This window comes from Xenopus tropicalis, chromosome 9, assembly GCF_000004195.4.
Source record: "Xenopus tropicalis strain Nigerian chromosome 9, UCB_Xtro_10.0, whole genome shotgun sequence".
NCBI lineage: Eukaryota > Metazoa > Chordata > Amphibia > Anura > Pipidae > Xenopus > Xenopus tropicalis.
In genome coordinates this window covers 47,882,136-47,894,617 of record NC_030685.2, presented here as the reverse complement: position 1 = coordinate 47,894,617, position 12,482 = coordinate 47,882,136, and the positions used below count along the sequence as shown (strand labels likewise).

Here is a 12,482-nt window from a genome sequence, read left to right as displayed (position 1 = left end):
AATAGTAGAGGAACAGAATTGTCAGTGACACATTGAAGTTAATCTCATCATTGTTCTCTATTTCAACCAGTTCAATTGAAACTATAAATGAATAAATAGGGTTCATGGAAATGAACGGGCATTTAAATTTCACAAATTTTTTGTAAAAAAAAAAGTGTGATTTTCGAATAATAAACTCAATTTTATTTTGATCCTACCAACATAATCATAACATTTAATAAATGCCAGAATAATCATGTTTTATTCGAAAAAATACTTAGTTGAGTTTATACCAATTTCAAGGCCAGAAAAATTCTAGTTTTTGTAAATCTGCCCCTAAGTGTCTGATTTAACCAAATCTCCCTCAAGATTTTAAAATCTAATATCTTGTAGCACTTTGTATGTATTTATAATATTTTAGGTTATGCTGGTGGAAAAGCACCAGTTGAGAAAACAACAATACAGCTCAAATCCACATCAGTCACAGCAGACAATGGCAGCAATAGCATGCAAGAGATTTCACTCTTACAATGCCCACTGTCATTGTTTTAGGCACCCCTGTGATTCTAGTTGTTTGCTTTCTACTCTAGGCCAGTTCTTCTTTGCTTAAAAAAAAACGCACTGGCCCGAAGTACTTTTGTTGTGAGCGCCACAGTGTCCTCAACTGTGGCAGTACACGTGCTGCAACATTGGAAAAATATGACTGCTCTAATAGGAAAAGTACCTTGAGCCAGTGCACTTTTTGCCGACGCACAGTGATAACCTGAAAATGATAGTGATAATACTTGCACAGTGATAACCTGAAAATACCTTCTTATGTTTACATTTATTAATGTAAATTTTTTAGGCAGATCTTACAAATGCAATATCCAAGAAGACCTTAAGAAGAATTAAAAGCTTCAGTTGACAATGCTAAATAAATGTCATTTGTTTAATTTTTTTTTTTTTTCCCTCTTGTTTTTTCGACTAGGAGAAATTTCAACCATAAACAAGGATATGTCTATTCTTCTCTGCACTGGCATCATGATTCTGTTATGGATTTGACTTTTTCTGCTCAAGGTTTCCTCTATACGTTTTTCCTTATTCACTGAAAATAAGCATTCGCTCTAATTCCTGAAGTCACATATTTATTAAGGCAGTCTAATTCGTCAGCAATATTTTTAGTTGTGTTTGTAATCTTTGGAGTATGGGACTGCTATATTTATATTTTGCAGGCAGCAGTATTATACAGATTAAGACACCACTCTTCATCTCTCGCCAAACATTTTAGCTCCCAGATAGACAGGTCCTCACTACGCCACTTAATTGGTATGCTTTGACTAGCAGTGTCCAAAAAACAGCTGGGGGAATACAAGTATCATTACATCTCCACAGGCTAGTAAAACTGGGCATTACTACTTAAACGGTCTATAGTTATTATAACTTATTGTGTGCTTAAAACATAAACTTATATATGTGATTTGGAGCTGATGCTTTCCGAGAATACACTTAATACTTCATTATTCTGTGTTTGCCTGTGGGTAGCTGCATTTTGATGTATTTTGTAGTTTTTCTATTACAGTGGTACATTTGGTGCTGTATGAACACATGGTTATATTCTACGTCTTCCTTATGTAGGGACTAAACTTTTAAGTGGCGGTGTCGAATCAGTGCTCGTGCAGTGGCCTTATGGCTCAGAAGAGAAGAAGGAATTCCTACCACGTTTAGGAGCTGCTATTGAACACATTTCCACTTCTCCCCATGGAACTCTTTATTGCACATCTCATGAAGATAACAGTAAGATATAAAAATGTCTCTCCTCTACACTTTAAGGGCAATAGCACACAGTAAGATTTGTTTCCCACGGCATATTTGCCCTACGACTGCAAAATAACTCTCAATAATGCCTTATCATTGCATAATATAAGGATTGGTGCAAGTAAAATATATTACTTAAGCATGGAGAAATTGCCGCCGATCCTACTGCTGCAATGGGAAGGCATTTTTATGGGAGATTTGTCGCCCATGGTAGGGCAGATTTACCACAGGTGACAAATTTTATCCTGTGCCATAGTCAAACTCATCTAATAATTGCCCCTTTTATTTATGCACCTGTGAACATGATGTAGCGATTGAAGCCACACAGCTCAAAGGACAATGTGAATGTAACTATGCCACTGTTCTTTTTAATGTGAACATCTTTTCTGACAGGTCCATGTTCTTGTGTGTAATAGTATAATAGTGGCTTAAAATTGTTCTAGTAATAGATTTTCATTTTATTCCTGTTTGAAACAGACGTCCATCAGACGTAAAATCCAGCCAGAAACTACCCAGAAGCAATATTCCATTGTCAGTAGTACATTTAGGAAAAATGTATAGTCGACTAATATTTCAAATAAAACTGAAAAATATTTTTTTGTGTTTAAATCTGCAGAAATTTCGATCATTGATACCAGTTTAAAGGTTTCAGGCATAATCCAGGGCTTACTTAAAGGTATGTTCATCATTCAGATTTTTTTTTTATACAAAAAGTTTTGAAGGGAGGACAAGGAAAGAGTAAAATGCCAATATATTAGGCGTAATAAGTAATTCTTTCCCCTGGCCTGTGCTTTTTTGGAACCCAGCTCTCTGCAGCCTGAGTTTGTGCTTGTGGAATAGATTAAAATTTGTAGCTTTTAGTGCACATTGTGGACACCTGGGTAAAGTTAAGTAAAGTGGCAGCGTACTGCTCGATTTTCCCTGGTGCAGTGAAGTTTTCTCTGAAACGGAGCCCCATCCTGAGGAAAAATTTATTTCAGAGGGGTGGGACAAAAATGTTGTCTTCCCTTGGGCTGAAAACTGAACAAGTCTAGTAGCATTTTGCTTGTGAGTGAGCATTTTGTGAGTGAGGCTGTTTTTAGCTGCACTCGCTTATTAGAGAGAGTGCCTGGGTGCACACCGCAAAACAGTGAATATAAGCTGTCCTATAAAGCAGGGCACTCACACTTAAAAGAAAATTAAAGTCCTGTGATCCCAAACCGCTGACCCGGGTGCTACCAAATAGGCATTGTCATACAAAATCCGAGAGAGAGGTGCACAGCCGGATCATTCATTCTCCATTCAGTCAACATTTTAGTCTCCTCCTAAGACCTTTCTCAAGGTCTAGATAGATATAGATATATACATACATACATACATACATACATACATTAAGGTATAGGACCAAGGGTATTCCAGATAAGGGGTCTTTCTGTAATTTGGATCTCCATACCTTTGTCTACTAAAAAATCAATAAAACATTAATTAAACCCAACAGGATTGGTTTGCATCCAATAAGGATTATTTATATCTTAGATGGGATAAGTTACAAGGTACTGTTTTATTTCTACAGAGAAAAAGGAAATCTGTTTAAAATTCTGAATATTTGATTAAAGTGGAGTCTATGGGAGACAGGCTTTCCGTAATTTGGAGCTTTCTGGATAACGGGTTTCCGGATAAGGAATCTCATACCTATATTAATAATTTCCTGCATTCCAGCAGTTGTCTATAGAGATGGTCTGTTCATAACTCCAGTGCATTAGTACCCACAAATAAAATTCATTTATTATATTATTAATTCATTTTATATATCTTAAATAATTTTTATTTGTTTTATTTGAGTAACTTGAGTGGTGCTGTTTAAAACTAACTAAACTAGGTCTTAATTATCCTCACATGAAAAAGCAAGCTATTGATTTAAAACATTGAGATGTTCCTTTTAATTGTTTGTGACTTTAGGAACTGTTGTAAAGACCGGACTGGTTGTAGATCCAAGAAGCAATGCATTGGTCCTCAATGGCAAGCCAGGTCATCTCCAATTTTATTCTTTGCATAATGACAGGCACCTCTACAATGTAAGTTAACAGACCATAAAGAATTAAAATTAAAGTGGAAAAAAACACTACAGGCTGATCCAATTTTCCATTGATAATTTTTGTGTGATTTTGTTGTCAGCGCATTCAACTATGTAAAGAACCAAGTATTTAATAAGAATATTTCATTCATTCAGATCTAGGATGTCTTATTTTTGTGTTACCTTTATTTTTTTGAGCAGTGTATATATATGTGTGTTTATGTATGTATCTGCACACACATGTTTATTGAAAAAATCCAATGTTTTGAGCACAGTCTATGCTCTTCCTCAAGGGCATACCAACAGACTATGTCCCAACAGCCACATTAAATAACCCCCCACCACATAAAATGGTGCCAAAAACCAACGCCAGTAACCATGGCAACCAATGTAAACATTTCCAGCATCAAAGGTAAATAAGCAAACAAGAAAAGGAAAAAGATAAAACAGGAGAAATAGAATGTTGAAAACAATGCTGAGTTTCAAATCAAAGCATGTACCTGATAAAGCAACAAATGTTGCAAAAAGTGTTGCTAAAAAAGTAACCAGTCAGATGTTGGGCACACAAAAATTAAGCATATGTTACTCAATAAAATAGTATTGCTAAAAAAGATACTGCAAAAAAGACAATTAGTTATAGGAGACAACGAGCAATAAAAAGTGAAACAAAACAACGTTCTTATATCCACAAGGAGACTTATTAAAAAAAACATGCCCTTGTGGCCATACAGATAGGAATGGACCTTGGAACTGTATGCTCAATCTAATTTCCTTGCCAGCCCTCCTGCACAAGCAGCGACATCATACTCTATAAGCAACAAGCAAAGTACCACACTCCAATATTCTCAACGTCCCTGGTTATCTGTCTGTGTTGCATGGTGGCAGTGGCACAGTCCATGCTCCTTCCCGGGCTTTTTATCTGTCTAAGCTGGATTCCTCCTGATGTAAAGAAATAAGCATTCCTGAAAAAAAAATATTTTTAATAATTATTCCAATAATACAGGATGAAAGGAATACTCAAAGCAGAGTTACTGATATAATTCATGGGACTATTAGGGACAAAAATGTTACTAAACGTACGTAATCGTTCCCGCTTATACACCTATCCCTCATGTTCTGGATAATATGCCTATTGGTATGTGACTATGCATATATGGTAATTTATTCAATATCAATTTATAGCCACCATAGGTCTCACATAATAAGCAGTGCCAAATCCCTTCTATAATGATGTTATTGCTAAGACCGGACATATCTCCCATTACAGAAACATGAGTTAGAGACATGTAATAATGGCTTGAATAGGTTGAAAATAATACATACATAATGCATGTCTGCCAAAGTCAGTCAGACACCATCAGATTTTATCTTGCCTGATAAAGGCGAATTCATTTTCATTTTACCGTATATACTCGAGTATAAGCCGATCCGAATATAAGCCGAGGTACCTAATTTTACCTACGAAAACTGGAAAAACTTATTGACTCGAGTATAAGCCTAGGGTGGGAAATGCAGCCGCTACTGCTAAGTTTCAATAATCAAAATAAATACTAAAATTACATTAATTGAGGCATTATTGGGGTATATGTTTTTAAATATTTATTCCAAAGAAAAACAGTAAACTAGCTCTGTAAGTGGAGAAGAGGGTCAACAAAAACAGTATGAGTACTACCCCACGCTCATTGCGCATTGGCAAACTGCAGCAGACCCGGTCCCGGAGGACACGTAAGGGGGAATAATTATTGCGACTGGGAGTGGGCCAGGGCACTGGAGGGTCTGGTTGCGGGTGGCCTAATTTGCACACAAACGACAGAGGGTGCTAGTCTAGAGGGACCCATGGCACCCGACTCGAGTATAAGCCGAGGGTGACTTTTTCAGCACATTTTGGGTGCTGAAAAACTAGGCTTATACTCAAGTATATACAGTACTCATCAGATTTTTATATCAGACCCATGCGATTACATCTGACTTGTAGGATGCATTTTTTTTTTTTTTTACCCAACCGAATCTATTGTCCCCTTGAATAACCATATAAAAGCACAAGGCTGCAGGCCTTTATATAGGTTGTGTAACTCCAAGGTGTCTTCTAATGCAGGAGACGTTATCCATTATAATCCAAGGGTATCTATATTTGAATGCTTTCAACAAGCTTTCCCCCTTATTCCAGTTACCCAGCAGCCCTGCACTCTCCATTTTCCCCCTCCTATCAGTTCTCTTTTGTAACTCCCCTGCACATTTGTGCACCCACTCCCACCTACCTGTCCATTATTTTTTTTTATGCCTGTCATTTCCAGCTGTATTCCTTCAAGCCTGTGTGAGACCATCTGTCAACTATCCATTTCACTTGCACCACCTTCCCTGATTTTTTTGTTTCTCTTGGCCGCTAAACCCACCTCCAGGTCACTTCACCTAAGAAATATTTCCAAAATACGAGACAACTCCTAGTATCCAAAGGGTGCAAGTGGCAGCTGGGGGCTGCAATATACCTTGTTTTCTGTAATAACGGTGTAAGGTTTTGGTGCTGTGTAAGCTTTAAGGACATGCCAGCCAGTAAAAAAAAAAAATATATATAATATATAAGGGGCTTCGCCAGAGGGAACAGTTATGGGATAGAGCACTTCTTACTTCAGACTTTGACATTTATATAGGTGCACAAAGATAGCTTTGTTCATAGCAGAGTTACAGGAATGACTAATGGTACACAGGGCATTTGTAGAAGTTCTAATGCTGATATGGGTTCATTAACAGAGCGGCTATCAGTGCTGCTTGAACATCAGGGCAATACCAGTGCCTGGTACTACTGTCATTTTAGGTTTTAAACAGCCCATACAACAATTCAGAACAAGTTTGTATAAAACATAGTATGTGTAATGGTAAATTACTATACTGAAGGTTAACTTTAGTGGTTGTTCTTCTGCTGCTCTTTATATAAGCTAAGCATTAGCTCTCAAGTGAGTGCATATGCACTGTATTATCACACAAAACAAAACAGGTTTGAGTCATCATAGGGTACACAATGTAAATATGCATAGCTGCTCAGCTGTTTAGTTGAATGAAATTAAGTTATTAAATAAACTGCATAATTTTATTACAAATGTAACCATTATTACAAAAAAAAAAAGGGTGCTTGAACTTATTTTCAAAGTTGATATGCCACATGTTTTCTCTATTTTCCATGGTTATTGTGTGCTGGACTGCTGTGGGTACTCAAACTCAACTTGAACAGAAGAAGCCTTAAATGACTAATATTTTCTAAATGCCTTTCCACCGGCAGTAAAGGGAATCGACCATGGAAAGGTCTACACATGGCTTTGCTTTTCCAAAGTTGCCTACTGGAGCAAACTTTGGTTTTTCAAAGTCGTGCAAAGTGATACGTAGGCCTTTTTACTGGCAATTGCCGTTGTTGCCTGTGGCAGTTCACTTTTAAGTTAACTTTTAGTATGATGTAGACAGTGTTAATTTGAGACAGTTTTAGTTTGAATATTTTAAAGCTTTTGAATTATTTAGATTTTTGTTCAGCTTTGCAGTTTGGAGGTTTAGCAGCTATGCTGGTTGTTGAGGTCTAATTTACCCTACCAACAAAGTAGTCATTTCAGTGAGACCTTTGAAGATGAATAAGAAAAGGCATGAATGGAAAGATAATCAATTTAAACCTTTATTTGAAAGCTGGAAAGAGGCAGATGAGAAAGGCAAATTCAAAGAATAACATAACTGAAAAGTTGTTACAATTACAATTGTCTCATTTTTTTTTTTTACTTGTTCCTAACACATTTCATTTTTTGGTCTTATTCGTCTGCAGCTTGACATAGTGCAACAGGAGTTCATCCATCAGGCAGGGCTGCAGTACATGGATTTGGTAAAGGCTTTATTCAACAGCACAGGAAAATGGTTAGCAACAGTGGAAGAGTTACAAGGGGGAGAAGATTCAAGGGACCTTGAGATGCAGATGAAATTCTGGGAGTATCAGGACAAGTCACAGAGGTAATCTGATGTTTTGTTTCAAAACACATTTTTTTTCACAAACATTTAAAGTCATAGTTCTTTATGACTAACAAATTACTTTTAGGGCAAGTACAGATAAGTGATTGTTTAACAAAGTGTAATTTCTATGAAATGTTTTTATTAGTATATGTCTATGCAAGGGAAAAAACCTGGGGGCTTCAACCTGTTGGGCCCTGCCTTCATCCTGCTTCACCCCCCAGTTACTGGGTACTTGCGGTTCAAAGTGTAACAACCCTGGAATGAATACTTACATAATGGCTTTAGTTTAAATATAAACCAATGAAATTTAATGGGTGGAAACGGATTGGCTATTGGTGGCTCCACCCACTTTTTCTAACCATTAACCTTAGTCCCACACTGACCAACTGGAAAAAGTTTGGGGACACTGGCATTAAACGTGTGAGAATGGCAGCAGTTAAAATTTCCCCATTGAAATCAATTATGGAAATGTGATTGGCTCTTGGTGGCTCCACTCACTTTTTATAAACTTGAATACATAGTCACCCAGAGACTGACTGTGCAAAGTTTGGGAACCCTGGCATAAAAAGTGTGAGAAAGGCAGCAGTATAAATATAAACCGATGAAATTCAATTGAAATCTTATTGGCTGTTGGTGGCTCTACCAACTTTTTCTAACCTTTAACTTTAGTCCTCCAGTGGCTAACTGAAAAGTTTGGAGACACTGGCATTAAACGTGTGAGAATGGCAGCACTTTAAATTTCCCCATTAAAATTAATTAAATAAATTGGATTGGCTGTCTTTGGCTCCACCCACTTTTTTCCAAACCTTGTATTGTTGTCACCCAGTGGCTAACTCGGCAAAGTTTGGGGACCCTGGCGTAAATAATGGCAGCATTTTAAATTTAAACAGAAAAAAATCAATAGATGGAATCTAACTTTTTCAAACTTACCAATGCAATCCCCTAGTGACCAACTGTGAAGAGTTTTGGGACCCTGGTATTAATACTGTTAGAATGGCAGCAGGTTGAATTTCCCCATTGAAAGTCAATAGGTAAAATCTGATAGGCTGTTGGTGGCACCGCCCACTTTTTCTAACATTGAACTGCAGTTACCTGCAAAGTTTGGGAACCTTAGTATTCATTTTTAAAGAATGGCAGCAGTTTAAATTTAAACCAATGAAAGTCTAAAGGTAAAATCTGATTGGCTGTTTTTGGCTCTGCCTACTTTTTCAAACCTAAAACTGCAGTCCCCTAGTGACCAACTGTAAAGTGTTTGGGTACCACGGCGTTATTACTGTAAGAATGGCAGCAGGTTGAATTTGCTCCACTGAAAGTCAAAAGGTAAAATCTGGTTGGCTGTTCGTAGCTCCACCCACTTTTTGGGCATATTTTCATTCAGGTTGACCCCCATTGCTATGTGAATCAGGTTTGGTGAGTGTAGCCTCAAAGCTGTAAGTGTCAGCGGTTTAAATTTACCCATTAAACTCAATGGGTGAAATTTGATTGGCTCCTCCCACTTTGGGTCATCAACAAATGTCGCTGTTTCATTTGGGGTGACTCCATGATTATTTTCAAGTGTAGCTTCCAAGCTGCTGAGTGGTAGCAGTTTGAAAATCTTCCCTGTCAAAGGGGAAAATTGGGGTGCTTGAGCGGTACCACAAAAAGATGAGGGGTTGGATCACATAGAAAAGCACAAGTAACCTACTCCGCTATAGAATGGTGTGTGTAGAATGGTGAGTCTGGGTGTAGGAAGGAGTAGTGTTTAGAAAATGGGGGGGGGGGGCACTAAGAATAAGAAGAAGAAGAAGCAGAAAAATAAGCTGAAGTCAAAGTACAGTCAAAGAACAGTATGTTGAGTTTTTCAAACCAACATAATAAACTGGTGTGCCCCCACCCAGGGTCAGGACAGACTAATATCCCTCTCAGGAAACTTCTCTGATCCACAATCACACGCAAAGGAAGGCTTGGTAGGTTTATTTTCAGAACACTCTAACTTTAAAGTATGTGCATTCATACAGTGTGCCAGCCAGGAGCAACTTCACATAATAATGCAGTCTTGTTTGGTCTCTGACCTGCTGGGCCCTAAACAGAGCACACTTTTCTGCCTCTGGGGTTTCTCACTGACTTTTTCTGGGATCTCACAGCACTTTCTCTTACACTTCTGCTTGTCTCCCTGCACTTCCCTCTCCAGGCCTGCCTGTCGGCACACAGAGAGGGGACTCCATCCTCTCCCTACACAGAAACAACACAGGGAGAGACAGGCACTCAGTCTCCCTACAATTGTAAGCCTTTCTGCCCTGCCCGCATCTGATATTGGTAAAATAAATCGAACAAATTCTGTTGTGTTCCTTCAGAAATGTACATTTTCTACAATTTCATCAGTAGTATGAGTGTAAATGGGAGTAAAAAAGCTAATACATATTCCAAAACAACCATTTAATCTGGTCAAAAGGAACAGCGAGGTTTAGCTTGCAATCCTGTCTGTCTGCTATCCTCTGCAGTGTGTTTGTATCCAAATGTCTTATTGAAAGTAGTTTACACTGGTTTCTGTTAAATCTCTGCATTTGACTTATTTCACATATAATTCAGTGAAATGGTATCTAGTGGGCATATTGTTCCAAAAAACAGTTAATTTGCTGTATTAATTACACTTGAACAAGAAAACTCTCAAACATAGGGTTAACTGTGTTTTAACTGAGAAGGTAAGTTAAAAACTAAGCTTAATCAGAAAGGTCTATGTAAATACCACTTAGATTGTAAGCTCTATGGGGCAGGGACCTCCTTCCTACTGTGTGTCATACCACATGGCCACATTTATTTATTATATCACATGTCCTCCCTGTGTGTAATTTTGAATTCTGTAAGATTGTACAGCGCTGCGTACCCTTGTGGCGCTTTATAAATAAAGTTATACATACATACATACATACATACATACAGCTATAATCACTCACAGAAACGCTGCACTGAGCCCTCTATCAAAAGAAACATGATTTCTTGTCTCCTTCCTTGTCTCCTTAATTCCTGTGCCAGAGTCTGTGCAGCTCTATCCCCTCTCCTGCTTCCCCCCCCCCCTTAGGAATGTGGATCTTAGCCAATCAGCAGGAAACTTCCTCATAGTCTTACAAACTTTGCATGTATGGGGGTCTTGGTGCTGGAGCGTGGCATTATGGGATTTTTTTTTTTAAAGAGCTCTGGTTTTTTTTTTTCCTATGAAGCTTCTGATCATCTAAACAGGCAAAATATGGGGAGACTTAAGGGCACTATTGAGAGAACTGAAGGTATGCCTGCAGCTTGAGATTTACTCTTTATTAGCCTTTCCTTCTCCTTTAAGGGCTCTGGTTGGCGTGCCCTACATATTCGGTTCCCTGGTGGGCCCTTGTCCTGGGGCCTCCTAGTGGTGGAACCCTACCATTCCTGTGTCCCCCTGATTGACATGAGAGTAAAGTGGTTTATTCAGTGTTTAAATTTCAAGTTCATAATGTAACCTCTCCCTTTCCTCTTCTCTCTTTACTTAAAATTATTTATACATAGCTGATTATTCTAAAGTGCTATACATCTTGTATAATATAAAGATAAAAATATTATTTTTTTTCGTTCTTTACCGTGCTGGTTGTACTTTCTGGTATGAGCTATTTTCTTAATTCTTTTGTGAGAACATGCTTATTAATGTATCATTGCTTTTTTTTTTTTTTTTTTTTATAAAAAAGTTTTGTCCTGAACACCATAATCAGCAGACCACATGAGGATCATATCACATCTTTATGCTTTCGGGATGGGGTCAGTTCAGCGAAAGATTCTCCAACATTGGTAACCACTGGAAAAGATGGCATTTTTAAAGTCTGGGTGCTGAATAATAACTATGACATATACAGTAAGTTATCACCTATAAGACCACAACTTATCAAAATGAAATGTCCCAAGGTCGCCCAACCCCATAATCTGTGCCTTAAAGCAATACAGAGGTGCGTTTTCTGGTAATTCAGTATTATCCGGGCCTGTACATTAATTAAAGTTCAAGCGTCCTCCGGTGTATGTACCCCTAGTTTTTACTTACTGCATATTTTTCTGGCCCCTGCTCTCTCCTGTATGGCACAGAGAGGTCGTGCACCCTGGCCTGCGCAGTGCCTGTCTGTGCACCCTGGCCTGCGCAGTGCCTGTCTGTGCACCCTGGCCTGCGCAGTGCCTGTCTGTGCACCCTGGCCTGCGCAGTGCCTGTCTGTGCACCCTGGCCTGCGCAGTGCCTGTCTGTGCACCCTGGCCTGCGCAGTGCCTGTCTGTGCACCCTGGCCTGCGCAGTGCCTGTCTGTGCACCCTGGCCTGCGCAGTGCCTGTCTGTGCACCCTGGCCTGCGCAGTGCCTGTCTGTGCACCCTGGCCTGCGCAGTGCCTGTCTGTGCACCCTGGCCTGCGCAGTGCCTGTCTGTGCACCCTGGCCTGCGCAGTGCCTGTCTGTGCACCCTGGCCTGCGCAGTGCCTGTCTGTGCACCCTGGCCTGCGCAGTGCCTGTGCACCCTGGCCGCAGTGCCTGTCTGTGCACCCTGGCCTGCGCAGTGCCTGTCTGTGCACCCTGGCCTGCGCAGTGCCTGTCTGTGCACCCTGGCCTGCGCAGTGCCTGTCTGTGCACCCTGGCCTGCGCAGTGCCTGTCTGTGCACCCTGGCCTGCGCAGTGCCTGTCTGTGCACCCTGGCCTG

The 12,482-nt window shown here is 39.4% G+C and overlaps 1 protein-coding gene across 1 annotated transcript in view; it reads left to right on the top strand.

Moving 5' to 3' along the window:
- wdr75 (WD repeat domain 75) overlaps window positions 1–12,482 on the top strand; it is a 43,969-nt gene that overhangs the window by 13,875 nt on the left and 17,612 nt on the right. Inside the window, exons 8-13 of the mRNA NM_001045788.1 lie at window positions 950–1,038; window positions 1,597–1,755; window positions 2,393–2,452; window positions 3,715–3,830; window positions 7,629–7,810; window positions 11,500–11,663. Coding sequence (NP_001039253.1) covers window positions 950–1,038; window positions 1,597–1,755; window positions 2,393–2,452; window positions 3,715–3,830; window positions 7,629–7,810; window positions 11,500–11,663 — 770 coding nt within the window. The remainder of the gene's footprint in view (window positions 1–949; window positions 1,039–1,596; window positions 1,756–2,392; window positions 2,453–3,714; window positions 3,831–7,628; window positions 7,811–11,499; window positions 11,664–12,482) is intronic.